The sequence below is a fragment of the Phocoena phocoena genome, chromosome 17 (assembly GCF_963924675.1).
Source record: "Phocoena phocoena chromosome 17, mPhoPho1.1, whole genome shotgun sequence".
Taxonomy (NCBI): domain Eukaryota; kingdom Metazoa; phylum Chordata; class Mammalia; order Artiodactyla; family Phocoenidae; genus Phocoena; species Phocoena phocoena.
In genome coordinates, this window is record NC_089235.1 from 78,270,079 (window position 1) to 78,288,062 (window position 17,984).

The following is a 17,984-nucleotide window of genomic DNA, read 5'->3' on the forward strand; positions in this document are numbered from 1 at the left end:
TATGTACAAATGTCTCACTGATATTCATTAAACTATTTTTGAACTCTTCACAAATACTTACAAGTAACATTTATTTGACTGGAAAACTGTTTTGGTTCATTTATGCCACAAGTATTTATTGTGTAACTAATACGGGGTAAAAAGTCAATTCTGCTTTGTTGTGCAAAGTGCTATTGAGATTATCCGGGTATCGTTGGCTCTGAATAAACATCTGACAAATCTGTTGATACTCAGGCATAATTACACTTGAAGTAAAGACAGAACAATGGTTGTGTCACTTAGGACTTCCTGCCTCTACTTAAAAGAAATATCTTTTAAGATTTGCCCAAGCATACAAAAATTCAGTGTCAACAATTCATAATTTCTTACTAATTTTAAGAATCTCACTGCCCTACGGTGACAAATTTATATTCTCCCAAATGTTAGGTTTAATCTAATTCTAAAATAAAACCATGAAATAAACAGGATTCAAAGAAACAAAGAAAAAAAGTGTTATTAAAGCATCCTCCTGTACCTGTTGATAGAAGAAATTCAGAGTTGGCTTGTCTTCAGTAAACTGGTTTAGAAATCCTTTTGGCAAATAACGAATTCTCAATTCATATCTAAAAAATAATTAACAAAATAAAGCAATTAGAAATAAGTCATTTTCTCAATTCATAGTCTACAAAATTATTTTGAGTATGGCACTGCCAATTACTCTGAAATATTATTTTAAAAATAAGTTAAAATATAATCAATTAATCTGTCAATGTAAATGTTTTCTTTTTCAGCACAAAAACGTGCCTGTGAGTATGCTACAGCTCGAGGATTCTGCAGGAGACAGAGCCTAATGAGAGGCCCAGAGGGCGCCCAGAAGTCCCTCCAGCCCCACTGCCCAGGGGCAGCACCACCTTCCACTCCCCAGAGGTGAGCTCTGCATGCCTGGAGGTACACAGGATGTACTCTCGTGTGTCTGGCTTCCTTCATTCACCAGTATGCTCGTGAGACTCCTCCCTATCGAGTAACTGCAGTTTGCTCGTAGCTGACCGTCCTGCACGGTATGATAGACCACAATCATTCATCCCCATTACTGTGATGCCGCTTGAGTAGTTTCCACCCTGGGGCTATTAAGAATAATGCTACGAGCACTCTTTATATTCCTCTAAAAAAGTAATTTTGCTCAGGAAGCCAAACTTCAAGAATGGTCAAAACAAACGAATTTCACCAGAATTCTCTCTCTGTGCCTCATTCTGTGTATGTGTGTGTCCACCCGTATGAACTCTCACATGCATGCCTTTTGGTGAACATATGTACACATCTCTGCTGGATGCAGACCACGAGCATCATCACTGGATCCTAACGAACACACACATTAGGCAGCGCAGATGTGACCAAAGAGTAAGGTGAAGAGCTGTACCAATGTACACTCCCACAAGCAGCACGGCGTGCTCTGGTTCCACTATTCCTCACCTCTACTTGGTACTTCTAACCTTTTCATTTTAGGACCTCTGATATTTACAGCAAGAGTACACAGTGGTTTTAATTAGTACTTCCTTGATGAGTAACACAAATGGGCACTTCTTCATTTGATAATTGACCATTTTTGGTTATCTTCTTTTGTGAAGTGTCTGTTAAAGCTTTTGTCCCTTTTTTACTGACTCGCCCCCCCACCCCCACCCCACCACTGATTTGTAGGTATTCTTTTTTTTTTTGCAGTACGTGGGCCTCTCACCATTGTGGCCTCTCCCGTTGTGGAGCACAGGCTCCAGACGCACAGGCTCAGTGGCCATGGCTCACGGGACCAGCCGCTCCGCGGCATGTGGGACCTTCCCAGACCGGGGCACAAACCCGTGTCCTCTGCATCAGCAGGCGGACTCTCAACCACTGCACCAGGGAAGCCCTGTAGGTATTCTTTACATGTTCTGGACGTAAGGCCTTTGTTAGACTTAGTGAATATCCTCTCCCACTCTATGGCTTGCCTTTCACTATTTTAATGGTACCTTTTAAAAATTATTTTTAAAATCTTTTTATTTTAACAGTATCTTTTGAGGAAGAAAGTTTGTGATTTTTATGCAGTCCTATTTATTCCTTTTCTTTTAAATAAATTATCTTAGTGTTTTGTTTATAAAATATTTGCCTACACAAAGGTTATAAAGATACGAATTTTTTCTACAAGTTTCATAAACTGCTCTTTTAAAAATGTATTAGGCTCACAGGGAAAACAACGCAAAGTAATCAGTACAATTCTTTTGGTTCAATTAAGGGTAGAAAAAATGCAAGATACACATACACAAGTTCTGCTGAGATTTTTAAGTGTCCGTCTTATTAAAAGACACAATGGCCAAACAATGAGGTTCCATTGTACTTCTGCCCTCTGAAGGAGTTCCAATAACTCACTGCAGATATTTTACACTGGGCAACTACTTGTAGAAGCACAACAGGTTTCCTTTATTTTGAGTTTAGGACTTACCAGGCACCTTATATGAACCATTTCTCTTAATCAACATAATAATCAGAGAACAAAAGTGTACTTATTTACATTCAGCAGACCAGGTGAACAATGCTGGCAAAAGCAAGCAACCAGTTCCCAGGCTGGAAGCTCCAGGATCAAACAGGCTGCAGGAGGCTTTGGTATTAATGTTACTCCATTTTAATGGTTTAAAAAAAAAAAAAAAAAAACTGGTCCAAAAGTCAAACATTTGGCAGCCTGGCTCCACCTCCACACTCTTAGCATCCAGCATCCTGATGATGACATCAACTAACGTTTTGGGACTACTCAGGATGTGACAGAAATAGTGATCAGCATTTTAACCAGATGACTTCATTTCATCAGCAACAACCCCACAGATGCAGAGAGAATGTGGGCTCTGGATCAAGACCACCTGCGCCTGAATTCTGGCTCCATCACTCGTTCACTGTCTGCCATCACCTCTCTGTGCCTCAATTTCCTCATCAGGACGCCAGGAGAAGTGAATGAGCTGTCACTGCACACCATCACAACCATCTTGACGGTTTATCTACCTCATCAGTCATTACTCAACGAAGATTTACTTCGGCACTAACCACCTACAGGCACAATTCGAGAGGCTGGGAAGACATCAGTGAGTAAAACAGGCACAAAGTACCAGCCTTCAAAGCGTCTCTACTTTTGTGATGGAAGCCAGACAGCAAACACATAAGTATCTTTGAGGTGGTAGGTAATGTGATAAAGGCAAATAAGGGAAGTAACAAATGATGAAGTACTATTTTATAAAGGGAACTGGTGAAGGTCACTCTGACTCAGTGATACCTGAAGGAAGATCTAAAGGAAGGGAGTTATGCAGTTATGTGCGGGGGGGGGGGGGGGGAAATGATGTGTAAAGGCCCTGAGGCCAGAGGGTGCTTGGGGGCAAATGCAGCTACAGCCACTGACCGAGGGCAGTGAGTAACAGGGCTTCCGGGGGGCGTGGGATCAGGAGCCTGCAGATCTCACAGGACCCTCTGCTCATCATGGTGGTGGTGCTCATCCCAGGGAGAAAGGAAGCACCAGGGGCACCATGGCCAGCGCAGTAACATCACATTACTGAGGCCTAGCCAGGTGGTACTAGGTAGGGCAGACAACAGGCACCAAAGGGAGGCCAGGAGGGGACTGGCCAGAAATAGTGACCAGGTTACTATTTCACCCAATTTTCATAGATGGGGGAGAAACGAATTTTGGGAATTAGGTAATTTTGCCAAGGTGCCACATTTATTAGGAGGCAGACCTGGGATTCCACTTCAACATGCCTGAATGCCCAGAGGCAGAATGAAACTAAGAGAAGGCACCTGTGCTTAGAAACAGAGAGGAATGTAAGCTGATCTTGGTCATGGGGGTGGGCAAGGTCTTTAGATCGTATTAAGGGTTTTGGTCCCTGCTTCAGCCCACTACCATCTAGCATATTCCCCCTCACAACCCTACGGAAACTTTGCTCAAGGCCTCCCACTTTAATTCCAGTCCAAACACCTCACCCCAGTCCTTAAACCGCAGCACCTGAAGCCCACAGCCTATCCGCCCTCTCGCACCAGCAACGCCACTCCCTTCTCCTCTGTGAAACTCACCGTCTTCCTCATACTTCTGCTGCTCTTCTAAGAGCCTGGCTGTGTCCTGACACATTTCCACGTCTCTGCTCTAGGCCACTCCATGGATTTCCGAGCAGCAGCTAACTACAACATGCCCCAAATAAAACCATCCTTTTGCTTCCACTAAGTAATATATTAACATTAATGCCACCAACAACTAACTTCCTCAGTCTTACCTCCAACTATGAGCACCAAGATACCCACGTGCTAACGGACTACTGATGGGGAGGGGCAGGAAATGTTTTTGAAAAGTTGAGCTGGATGAAGATCTCATAACCCTGATAGGAGAAGGATTAGCTGGCCAGACTGTAAGTAGTGAAATAAACAAAAGTACAATTTCACAGAACTACACAGATGACCCTCATAAACAATGTGGTGTGGACAGCTCTTTCTTACAATAGACTTCCAATTAAAAAACCCTAGAAGGAAGGGTAGAAACAGAAACTCACCATTTGGCAAAAATTACAGTAATGCATACTGCAAAAAAGAATCACCAATGATGCTGAGATTAGTGGGTGAAAATACAATGAGAAACAGAGTATATGCACAGTCTCTGTACTTCCCCAGAAGATATTACTTAACTACAAAGGGGAAAATAATAACTTTATAACAGAGAAACCTGGCCACCACCTTACATCAAACGATCCAAGTTAAAACCGCCAGTGAAATGAGTCATAGCATGATCGAAGACTTCCTGCTAAAATGCAGTGAGAAAATCAACACCTTGGCTGTGGTGCTCTTCCCCAAATGCATAAGCTCAATATAATCATGAAAAAACAGACAAACCCAAATTGGGGAACACGGTACAACCAGCCAGTGTTCTTCAAAAGGGTCGAGGTCATCAAAGACAAAGACAGCCTGAGGACTTGTCCCAGATTAGAGAAGGCAACAGGACACTGAGACACATGGTGCTCTGATCTGGATCCTGGGCCAGAGAAGGGACAACTGTGAAATTTGATGACGTCTGTAGATTAGTTAATAGTATTGTATCAATGTTAAGTTCCTGGTTTCAATATCTGGACTATGTTTAAGTAAGATTTTAACATTTAGCAAAGCTGACTGAAGGGTACACAGGATTTCTGTGTACTATTTTTGCAACTTTTGATACACATTGAGAATAAAAAGAGATTCTCACATACCTAAGACTGACTATTCTGTAGCTGTAATAACAAATAACCACCAGAACGAGTTTTAAACCAGCCTGGTCAATAAACATCAGTCTTGTATAGCCACAGACTGGCCAGCAATCTGTTCATCTTTGTGCTGTCAGTGTCTGGTGCAGAAGCATCTGATAAATAAATGTTCAATTAATAAATCAGCAAATTTGGAAGTCCATCCTGTTTTTTAAAGGGGTCACTTCCAAACTTGTCAGAATGTTCCCCTATTTACTCTCTTACTGCTTTAAATCTTCTAAAGAACTCCTGTTGAATTCAGTGTTATAATGAAAGACTAGCTTTTCAAATTAAGGTATAGGCACACGGAATGTCATTTCAAGATAACATAGAAAACTATCAAAATACAATCTAAAACTTCCTAAGCTATCATTAGTCATTTTCTTTTGTCATCTTTGAAAAGGGAAACCTTTCCTCTACATAAAAGACTTTTTTTTTCCTTGCAAAGGTCTGGAAAAAAAAAAAAATCATCCCTTTGCAGAGCGAGGAGAGGAGCTGCTCAACAGCCGTGAGCAGGAGAATGTGAGCCACATCTGATAACGATGAAAAGGACTTTCTTTTTCACTTGCTCTGCAGAAGCCCCACAATCCTCTCTCAAATGCCAAGAGAGCCTCCTCTCAGACCTGGCTCTCAAAGCCCTGAATCCTACACCAAAAGGACTGGGCCATTTAATATCTGATTAACCTGCTCAGAAGTCAGACCAGTCCATGTAGGTGATTCCAGATAACCAAAATTTAGTTATCAAAATTTAACTAGAATTTAATTATCTAGGTGCAAAACTTTAAAGTTTAAATCTGTTTGGTAGAAATCTCTCAAAACTGCATGATACCTTTTGCTACACTATAAACTAGGTATGGTACTGTAATTCAAACTTTTCTGGCTGACTCAAGATCCTAGCAAACACCATCTACCTAACCGAGATCTCCCAGGACCCCAGGGACAGATGAGCAAGCGCCTGCTCCCTGAAAGACCGGGAAGGAAGCAGGGCCCGTGCCTGTGCGCACAGCGCAGTGGCCTCGGGCTCTACCTCAGGACCCGAGGATTCCACACAAGTCCCTGAGGGCCCTTAAGAGGACGGGAGGGGGCAGGGTGCTCTCCTCACAGAGGCTCTAGACAGCGCATCTCCCCCGATCCTTTATTTACATGTTCAATATTGTCTTACCCATCTGATGTGTTCCCAACAATATTCTTAGGTTTATTTTTCTTTCTACTTTGTAAAAGTATATCATGCTGTATGTCATCTCCTGGGACTTTTTGTTTTTTAACTGAGGTAAAATTCACATAAAAAGTAACCATTTTAGGGAATTCCCTGGCGGTCCGGTGGTCAGGACTCCACGCTCTCACTGCCAGAGCCCGGGTTTAATCCCTGCTTGGGGAACTAAGATCCTGCAAGCTGCGTGGCGCACCACCGCACCGGCAAAAGTAACCACTTTGATGCGTGCAACTCAATGGTATTGCCATTTAGTGCATTCACACAGGTATCCTGGGACTGTCTTTTGTCACACGATGGTATTTGTCTAAGATTTATCCACACTGTTGCAAGTCCTGATCATTCATTTTGACTAGTGTAACATTCCACCGTGAATATTCTGCAACTGACTTAACCATCACTGGTTATTCTACGAACGTTCTTGGGTCTCTAGCCTAGTAGAGAAATGCAAGAGTCTCTCGAGGACAGAACTTGAAGTGGAACAGCAGGATAGAAGGGTAGGTCATGAGGATGCTATGCCATTTTCCCAAATTTTTTTTACCAATTTACATTCTCCCCAGCAGGGCAGGCAAGATCCTGTCAGATCCATAGCCTCTCCTGCTATTAATTCTGTCAGACAACGTACTTTTTGCCAACCAGACAGTGTAAGATGGAATCTAATGGCCTAGATTCGTACTTCCCTGAGCACTGAGAAAGACGATAGTGTCTTCCTGTGATTACTAGTCAAACTTGTCTTCTCTTTTATGAAAATAGCTCAAGTCTCATGCCAATTTGAGACTTTCTCATATTGATCAGCAGAATATCTTCTCCTAGTTGCAACTTGTTTCTGCACTTTTTTTTTTTTTGGCTGTACCTCACAGCTTGTGGGATCTTAGTTCCCTGACCAGGAACTGAACCCCGCACCCTCAGCAGTGAAAGCACAGAGTCCTAACCACCGGACCGCCAGGGAATTACCATTTCTGCAGTTTTGAAAATACATCTTTTGATAAACAGAATGTTTTCACCTCATTAAAGTCAAATTTATCATTCTCCTCTTTCAGAGTGAATGTTTTTGGAGTATTAAGAAAACCTTCCTACTCTAGAGCCAAAGACACATTCAACTATATTTTCCATTAAGCTTTCTCTCTTTTTTTAAAAACTTAATCCATCTCAGGTGGATTTCTGTGTACTGTTCAAGGTAGGATCTGATTTTGTTGTTATTCCTCCTACGAGGATAGCCGTTTATCAAACCAGCCCTTCCTTTCCCCAACGACACGTCATGACATCTCTGTAAGGCCATCCTGCCTGAGACAGTTATGACCAAATGTGTGTGCTGCAGCTGCTTATCGAGGTCTTAGAAGAACTAAGACTCCATTAAACAAGTTTAGATCTCAGGTTTATTTAACAATATGAAGAGATATTAGAGCAGATACTGCAAAAAAAGAAAAATCTATGTTCAAAAACCCCACAGGAATGGAAACTAATATCCAACTATTCTGATGAATCTTGGCACTTTCATTTGAATATTAACATCCTACTTCTCAAAACTGAAGCCAGAGCTGCAGTTACCCTCACACGTCCACCCATGGACTGAGGAGGTCTCAATGTTCTGTTTCTTGTAGTCACATACCTAACACAGGAATAAAGAAAGAGCTGGTGCATGGACCCAGTTTCTACTCTGCCACCCATTTAAGCTGTGTGACCATGGGCAGGTTATCAAGCCTCTCAGGCAATGTCTGACACACAGCAAGAAGCATGTTAATATGAAGACTGTTACTAACGTAAACTAGTCCTGTTCAGTTCCTAGTTGATAATTTCATTATCACTGATTCAACTTCCGCTTAAAATATTTTGTACTGGGTGCCTACTATATACCTGGCACGTCCAGAACCAAGCAGTGAATACAACGGAGTCCCTGAGGGAGAGAGACTGTACCAGGCGGGCAGTGGGCTCTGTAGACAGAAAGGCTGGAAAAGGCCTGGGGAGGAGGTGACAGTGGAGTACCTGCCCTAACGAAGGGAGGTCCAAGCCAGGCCGGAAATGGCAGACGAGTACACACAGCAGTTGAGCATCAAGTTCAAAGGCACCAGGAACAATCTGCTTGGTTTGTTCAAGAGCCAGTAAGAGCGCCAGTGTGGCCAAGGTCAAGCAAGTGAAAAGTTGGAAAAGATAAAGGCAGAAAGAGAAGTGAGATGAAGGGTTACTGTATTCAACAAGCAAGAAGGCTGGCAACAGAGAAGAGACCATCAAATGAGACGCTACCCTGAGTATCTAAGAAAACAGAAAACTAAGATTTCAAAGGGACCAGAGTCGCTCAAATGGAGGAAGGGGAGGAGCAGCAGACGGAGACGAGGACCCAGAAGTAAAATCACAAACTCAAGAGTGAGCTCCAGGGGTGACGGGGGGCTCCCGGGGTGACGGGGGGCTCCAGGGGTGACGGGGGGCTCCCGGGGTGATGGGGGGCTCCAGGGGTGACGGGGGGCTCCCGGGGTGACAGGGGGCTCCAGGGGTGACGGGGGGCTCCCGGGGTGATGGGGGGCTCCAGGGGTGACGGGGGGCTCCCGGGGTGACGGGGGGCTCCAGGGGTGATGGGGGGCTCCCGGGCTAACGGGGGGCTCCAGGGGTGACGGGGGGCTCCAGGGGTGACGGGGGGCTCCCGGGAGTTTCTCAGCAGGGACGACCTACACATTTCCTCGGATGTTTACAGTTTAAAAGATTTGTTAGCAAATTCGGTGAGCTCTACCTTAAACATATCTCGGTACAGCTGCTTCTCATTCCTTCAAGTACTACTCCCCACAGCCATCGTCTTCTGTGACTTTTTCCTAGGTTACTGCAATAACCTGTCCATTGGTTTCCTGCATTTATCCAATAAAGAGTGAATTTAATGCCAAAGGCAGGTCTAAGGTGGGCAGAAAGAGGAAGAGAGGTCACTGGAGCAGCCCCAAACGTCAAGGCTAAGCAGAAGACAGACCGTGATGGTCGGTAAAAGAGGAGGAAAACCTTCACCAGAAGAGTCTGGTATACAAGAGGCTAAATGAAGGAAGTACACTCAGTATCCACAGGGGAATTGTTCCAGGATCCCCCGCAGACACCCAAATCCTCGTATGCTCATGTAAACTGGCACAGCCTGCGTACGTAAGAGGCACACACCCTCTTGTATACTTGAAAGCATCGCTAGATTACTTATAATAGTACCTTATACAATGTAAGTGCTATGTAAATAGATGCTGGCACAGCAAATTCAAGTTTTGCTTTTTGGAACTTTCTGGAAGTTCTCCCCCGCCGCCAGAATTTTGTATCGGCGGCTGGTTGAATCCACGGCTGCGGAACCAGGGAACCTGCGGATGCTGAGGGCCAGCTGTATTTAGACAGGAGGAAGTGACTGCGGCCATGAGCTACTGCAGAGTGGACTGGACGGCAAAGGGACAGACCCCATCAAAGCCAGGTCCTCAGCAGGCTGGGCCTTTTCCTTTGAACCATAAATTATTATTATTATTTCTAAATAAATTTGTTTATTTTATTATTTTATTTATTTATTGTTTCTGGCTGCGTTGGGTCTTTGTTGCTGCGCGTGGGCTTTTCTCTGGTTGCGGCAAGCGGGGGCTACTCTTCGTTGCGGCGCGCAGGCTTCTCCTTGTGGTGGCTTCTCTTGTTGTGAAGCACAGGCTCCATGTGTGCAGGCTCAGCAGTTGTGGCATGTGGGATCAGTAGTTGTGGCTCGCGGGCTCTAGAGCACAGGCTCAGTAGTTGCAGCACACGGGCTTAGCTGCTCCGCAGCATGTGGGATCTTTCCGGACCAGGGCTCGAACCCGTGTCCCCTGCACTGGCAGGCGGATTCTGAACCACTGCGCCACCCGGGAAGCCCGAACCGTAAATTACGTAGAGATGTGTTTTTAAATTGCTCAATATACTGTTGCGTGCAGGATCCTATATTTCTACATTAGAAAAAATAGTTAGATACATAATTTTAAAACTAGTGTTTACTTACTATTGTTTGCGCTCTTCCTTTTAATTATTAGGAGAGGTAAGTTTTATTCCTTTAATACTAGTTTTGCTTTATACATTTTGAGGAATGTCTAGGAATTTATAAGTTTAAGAGTTATATCTATTTCTATACTTATTAAATTCTTGGTGAAATGAGCCTTTTATTGTTATGTAGTTGCCCTCTACATCCATAATAATTCTTGTTTGCCTGAAAATTTTTTGCACAGGATACTAATAGCATAATACTCATCTTTTTTATTTCCTGGTTATTATTTGTCTGGTATACTTGTACTCATGTTTTATGTGAGAGTTATTCAAATTGAAAATCAGGACTCATTAGTAGGTAGGAAAATTCTTTTTACTATTTATTTATTAATTTATTTTACTTAAGTAGAACAAAACAGAATGACATTGAAAAGAAACCCTTAGACTTTAGTGTAAATAATAAGGCTGAGTATGTTTTGTGAAATATGTAGGTCCGTTATTTACAAACAGCTCTGAGATACACAAACAGGTATACATGCACTAAATCTCAAGGCAAAACACATTTCTTCCTGTAAGTCAAAGAAAAATGTTTGAACAGCACTGTTTTGGATACAGCCTATAAATAGCAGAGAACTAGAATTTACTTTTTAATCACACTCTAATACCCTCTGACCATTCACCGTTAGTATACCTGCATCTTATTCGTGATTTCTATTTATCCTGTTTCCCGTGCCTTTTCTCTATCTCTTTCCTTCTTTTTGATCCCTACGTTTCTCTAATACCTACTTACCCAACTATGGTTTAAGTTATATTTCTAATGTTTGAGCTTTTATCCTCGTATTTAAGTTATATTTCTAATGTTTGAGCTGTTACCCTCGTATTGAAGTTATATTTCTAATGTTTGAGCTGTTACCCTCATATTTAGCCGATATCTGTTCTTGAGGGAATTTAACTGTGCAAACAAATACAGGCTGCCAGTTATATTTTCCCACCACTTTGAACGTATAATCCCCCCATTGTCTCGGCATCAATCATGCTGTAAGAAGTCTCAATTCTTCTCTGCTTGCTTTTAACATCCTCTCTTTTTCTTTTGTACGACACTACTTTACTATAACTTGTCGAAGTATGTGTTTAGTTTTATTCGCCCTGTTTGAGATTTTTTGTTAATCCTGCATTTAAGGATGCACATCACTCACTGATTCTAGAAAGTTCTCAGCTATTTTCTCTTCAGATTATTTCCTCTTCCTCATTCTTTTTATTCTCTTCTTCAGAATTCCTGTTAGAAAAGGGCTGACCTTCTCATTCTCCATGTTACATAAACCTGCTTTCATAATTTCCATCTGTTCATCTCTGTGCTACGTTTTGGGCAAATTTTCTCAGATCCACCTTCTTGTTTACTAAGTTTTCATCTATGTCTAATCTGCTGCTTTATCTATCCAATGATTTCCAGAACTTCTGTTTTGTTCTTTCTCAAATCTGCTTGGTTACTTAACAGCCTCCTGTTCCCCACTGACACTTTAGAACAATCTGTATTAACCCTCACACTCTGGACGATACCACGCATGCATCAATGGTATCTCTGATCACATTTTCCTCTCTCATCGCCTCTACCGACGATCCATGCACCTTCACTCATCTTATAAGCCTAGCTACACTCTCAGAGTTTTGAAGATCACATTATTCCCATCGGGACAGGCATGTTGATTTTAAAAACCCATACCGTGAAGTCAGATAGCTAAATCCAAATCAAAACTGTGTCACAGACTATCTATGTGAATGCAGCTTAAATCAATTTTGTTGTGCCTCTGTTTTCATCTGTAAGATAAGGATAACAAGTCTTTACCTCCTAGGGTTTGGGTAAATGAAATATACAGTTTACAAATTACAAATAAATAAATCATAAATAGCACACAGCTGGCACAGTGCCTGGCTCTTAACAGCCACTCGACGGTGACAATACATCAAGGTCACCATCTTCATCAGTATTGGCAGCAGCATCTTCATCACCCTTCATTTGAAGAGGGTCAGCCAAGTCTTCCTTACTTTTGAGGATCCAGGCTCCACTAAAAAAAACAGCCTACTCAGTTTTACTTGAAATTAGGTCAAATAAGTTGGCTTAAACGAACAAGAGCAAAGCTTGTACACAGGGATCTACGTTCAACACGTCACTGAGCACTAACACTACTGCTGTGATGAAGGCTGCCTCTGACGTGTCTGCATGAATTCAGAAGGCAACAAAGTGGTGCTGAGTGAAAACACTTAGAGGTATTTTCCAGTAACCTTTAGATAGTCTTAGATTTTAAACACTCATTTAATTAACTGACCAAATAGATGGAAGTCAAATCTTTGCCAGCCAGTGATGAAAAGCAACCAAACTATATTCTCACGGACTATTTTGTTAGCTCGGTTTCAGCTATTTGCTGAATTTGAAAATATGACTATATTTCTTTGATAAACCGTAACTGGGTCAACATTTTATTCAACTAAAGATTTACTCACCTAAACATACTTGTTTTTCTTTTTAATCTTTCTAATCTTCTCAACTTAGATCCCTGAACTGAAAGTTACTGACATTTGAATGCTCTCTTCACTCTACAACGATCTTTACTTCCTCAGCATTATCTATAAAAACGGGAACCAGAGTGGAAGAAGCCCGTTCTATAAGTTATACTTCTCTCAAACGTGTTTTTAGATGTATAATTTCCTACAAACATCTTGGTTTACTTAAACGTGAAAAACATTATTAGGAGAGAACCAGGAAAAGGACAATTTACAGGGAATTCTTTTAACTGACCTTGAATGGTTTTAGTTTCATTAAGGTCAGTATGACTCACTAAGAGATTACTTCCTAATTTCGATGTTATGTGTGAACATCCAAGAGACGCAGACTCTCTTCGGTGGGCTGTGGATTACTGTACCGGGCACAACAAAGCGAGCTCTGCAGCCCATTAATAAGGTAATTGGGTGTGGTCTCCTCCAGGCACAGGGAGCCCTGCTGCACGAAAGGGTGCCAGCAGAACAGGAAGTAAAAGGACTAGGGCTTGAGTCCTCCTCAGAGCAGAGGCTGGACAGAGCAGCACAGACAAGAGAAGTGGGAGGAGCGACAGGTCATCACAAAAGCATGAGATCAGTCAGACGCCTCAGCAAGTCCAGGTCAGCGGTGCCCCAAGACAGACCACACAGGGGTGCAGAAGAGATCACTAGTTAATAATTACCGGCCAACTCTATTTACACAGGAGTCCCAGTGACAATCAGTGTGAAAATTAAGCATAGATAATCATCGTCTTGCGCGTGTCTCTAATATGCAAAACAAATCAAGTTCCAGTCGCCCCAAAGTAGGTTTGTAATCTTACTTCCACTCCTCTGGTGGGTGTGCAAGTTCATACTTCTCCCTCACATTGGAGACACCCATATCCAAATGGAGCCAGTGAACCTCCTCTGACCGCAGGTGACTGAGGCGAAATCCATAGCAGGCCACGTGCTTTACTTTGTGACTGTCCACTATCTTCTGAATGATGCCCTAAAACATACCCCCCACAAAAACGACTGTTATAAACAAAAAACTGCATGCTAAAAATTAATGCAATGTTCATTTCTTTTAGTTAATTATCAGAAATCTTTGGTAAAAGAGTATCAATTTAAATAAATCACTTAATTTTACTTAGAAATCTTTTTTCACAAAAAGTATTTTTATGAACAAAGAAAAGTTTTTTAAAAACCACAAAAAGAGGCACTTCCCCTTTCTTTATTGATTTCTGCAGCTCCACCTCTGCGTCACCCCAACTCATCAGAGCACACGGCCACACCTCAGGTGGCTTCCTAAGAATGAGACCTGTGGAAGGTTATATACTTTCTGAACCAACGATATTGCTGAGGACAGGCTGCAACCCTGGTATCATTTTTAAAAAACACACATTTAGGAACATATAATTAAGGCCATGTTTCTGACAGTACTGATGACATATGAAAAGATACTTAAGGTTAGGCCTAGCCACCTGCTCTTTGCTCTCTATAGGTTAACATGCAGCAATTCACACTAGCCCCCAACCTAACTTTTCTAACACGTGTGCCCCGTGAGTTCAGAGGAGATGAAGGTGACCTTTGAAGGAGGGCATCAGGGAAGGCTCCCTAGGGAAGGCGTTTACCCTGGGGCTGTGGAAAAGAAAGTGTTATTAGAACTGATTCTTGCCCTGTGCCCACAGAGATGTGTAAGTCAGGCGTCTATGTTTGTAAATGGGTAGCACACATGGAAGACACCTTGGGAATACGATGGAGACCGTCTGCACCCTTAACGTGAGCGGGTGCTAATCACCATCCATTGCAATCTTCTCAATATTTTAGGACATTAATAAGGTTTTTTTTTAATGATTCTGAGATTAACATGAAAATGTCTATCATGGAAAATCGGAACTATCTACTAGAGAAAAACATCACTGGTTTTTAAAGACTAGCAATTAACTGAAGCTAACACATAACTTATAATGTAAGGCACATCTTAAAAGTTCTGCACACACTAGTATTTACTATGGCACAATGCTGTTGGTAACACAATTAAGGATGTCCCCAGCACTACCCATAAGAACAGATAAATAATAACATGTACTATATTCAAAAACTGTCAAGGACCCAGCGAGTCCACACCACGGGCAGGACGTGAGCCGCACTCCTGTACCTGCACATGCCGACCACCCTTCCTGACCCCTCAATCCCCAGGACAAGGCTGTGCATCGAGCCCAGGAGAGCGGCAGAGGAAGGATGGAGGGAGGGAGCAAACGTGGCACCAGAGAGAAAGCATGAAAAAGAACCCGGCTGGAAGAGCTGACAACAGCTTCAGGAAGAAGATGAACTCTTACTGGGACAGGAGGCATGTCTGCGGCCTACAGAACTCGGGAACGGGGTGGGGGTGGTGGTGGTGGATTGGGGTGGTACCTGGAATGAGCATAAAACGTTTTTTCTGGCTTCTGGATTCAAGGCCTGAATTTCTGACAGGGCCGCCGTGAATGACAGTGCAGGCTGAACACCACCCAAGGGCATCCTGCCAGGGGACGGTGGGAGCCCAGATCCAGCCCCAAGCTCGCCTGCAAATCTTGTGCTCTGGGGTGCGGGATCTGCCTGCAGGAAGGGCCATCTTTTCTGCTAATTCTCTGAAAGGCGACTTGTGCAGCTTTCTCCTTGCCAACATCCAAATCCCTGAGCTGCAAAGGACAGGCGCTGGCGCCTCTTTCAAACTCCCACAAAAGCGCCTTTGTCTCTCGCCCCCGCTCTGCCAGCTCACTCCCGAGAGCACCACAGGCTCTAGTTACCCTGCTCATCTCCCCTTGATTCCGATTCCACATCACCCCCAGATCTTTGTGTCTTGGTCTGTCTACCCCTCCACGCCCAGATGTAGAGTGTAAGGCAGGGCACAACCATTCCTTATACTTGTATTTGCCATCAACACCCCGGGAGAAACCCCATCTTCGCTGGGTGCCTGCCCTGATGACCCCTCGCACAGCACAGGTGACCCTCATGTCCTCTGCCTCATGGGCACACACAGGAGCCCACCTGCAGAGAAGCAGTATCAATTAGAGGGGCTTAGTCCAAAAACATGGTGATGATTAGGAGGAAGGCAGGTTCCTTGTCTTGAAGTCTTGTGGAATAGACAGAATTTTAGTCAGTTCACTTGATCGCACTGCCAGAAGACACTGGAATAATTTCAAGTCTGGGTTTGTGTAACCAGAGTCCCCAAACTGTAGGACCTGGTACCTAAACCAGGTTGCAATTTCACTCTCCACTAAACAATTAAGCAATAAACACAGGCATTCCCTTTATTTCACTTCTTGCTTTTCCATGATGTTTCCATACTGAGTTCCGTCCCAGTCTCATTCTCCAATACTCTCATAAATGCCACTTTGAACTTAGTCTGGATAGCAGCCAAGGTTATGAGTGGACGAGGTGCTTAAATATTTGATGCTAAATGCACGTAAGTACTCAGTAAAAAGTACTGGTAATTTTAAGAACCAACTACTTGGTTCTGAATAACTGAACAAATAACTTTGAGAACTAAATTTTTAGTGAGAAATGCAAACTGAACGCTACCATATGGAAACATTACCACTTCCATATAACACACACACACACACGTTAGTATATGTGTATATTATTTCCGGAATATGTACATTTAGAAAAGGGACTGTCTCTAGGGAGCTAAGAGGACATGGGTTCATAATATGCCACTGATGGTATCCAAATTAAACTTAAATTTCTCCTCCTGGCTTTAAAGGCTTATGACAATCTAGTCCTACAATACACAAAGCAACATTTAGCTACTCTGAAAACTCCTTTTATTCATTTACGTCACAGCCCAGGCCTTAGAAATATACACTTTTCCTGATTAAATTCTCATGTTAGATATTCACAGTAAAGGACTCTTCTCAAACTTGGAAATAAAAGAAGCCAGTGTCTGCATCATGCTTGTATTTCATCAGGAACATAGCAATTCAGCCATTTTACTACTGGGAGATAGTTATTTTCTTTTTTGTTTCCTTGTTTTGGGGGAAAGGGAGGTGGAAACGCAAGTAATCCTGCCAGGAGCATCCTTCTAGCTGTCGTCATACATATGTACAGGCACTGCTTAGAAACAGACGTGCTGGGTCAAGAGCTACTTAAAATATGACATTTTGATAAGTACATCCAAACTGTGCACCAACAAAACTATACCGATTACACTTGACACATAACGTGACAGACTGTTCCTCATCTCATACCAATAATGGATGAAATCCACCTTAAAATGTTCATCAATGTGATGCACCAAACGGGGATGGGGTGGGGGTGGGGGTGGGGGGGCAGGGGCTGCTGTTATAATTTACGTTTCCCTGATTGCTGACTAGTGAGATGAGGCTGTAATTGTGTTTGTTTCTGAAAGTTCTTGTTATGACTTTGCTTGGTTCAACCTGGCCACTTATCTTTCAGACAGCGCTTTGAACAGAAGTGACCTTCTCCCGGGTGGAGAGCGCTCGTACGGCCGCGCCCTTCACGTCCGCTCACTCGTGAATGTGCACCCCTCGACTGCTCAGCAGCCACCTGAAGGCGCGCTGCATGCCTGGTGCTAGCGACCCCATGACGACGAGACGCGATCGTGACCCTGACAAGTCGTAGAGCTGAGCAGGAAGAGGGCGTGATAATGAATGCATGCGGGAGAGTAAGTCATCTGTGCGGAAGGTAAGGCACGGGACAAGATGATAATGGACATTTCATATTGTTAGCTATCTCCTCACAGGCAGTTTGCAACATTTCTCCATTTATCACAAGAGGAGGTATCTGAGGTCACACGTACTGTTCTTAACATTGTTCATCTCTTCACTCCCTCTTAAGAATTCACTTGTCTTTTATCCTGTCCAGGGGTTCTTCTTCTCAGTGTGCTCTCTTTCAGATACTCTTTACATTTAGGAATCAATGGGTTCTCACCATTCTTCTCTGATTGCACCTGGAGAGGTAGGAGCCTAGCATCATTCAGTTACCAAAACAAGATGCGGAAATCCAGTCCTGCTCTCCGACAGCCAGGGCACCATCTCCTGCTCTTGGTTCAGCAGTAG

The 17,984-nt window shown here is 43.1% G+C and overlaps 1 protein-coding gene across 28 annotated transcripts in view; it reads right to left on the minus strand.

Annotated features, from left to right (window-relative positions):
- Positions 1-17,984, minus strand: part of PTK2 (protein tyrosine kinase 2) — a 188,933-nt gene that overhangs the window by 144,720 nt on the left and 26,229 nt on the right. For 27 of the 28 annotated variants that reach the window (XM_065895471.1, XM_065895468.1, XM_065895490.1 and 24 more), the window contains 2 exons: positions 13,761-13,927; positions 515-602 (listed from right to left, as the gene is read on the minus strand). In XM_065895471.1, the coding sequence (XP_065751543.1) occupies positions 515-602; positions 13,761-13,927 (255 nt within the window). The remainder of the gene's footprint in view (positions 1-514; positions 603-13,760; positions 13,928-17,984) is intronic. The other variant, XM_065895496.1, reaches the window with a different exon arrangement.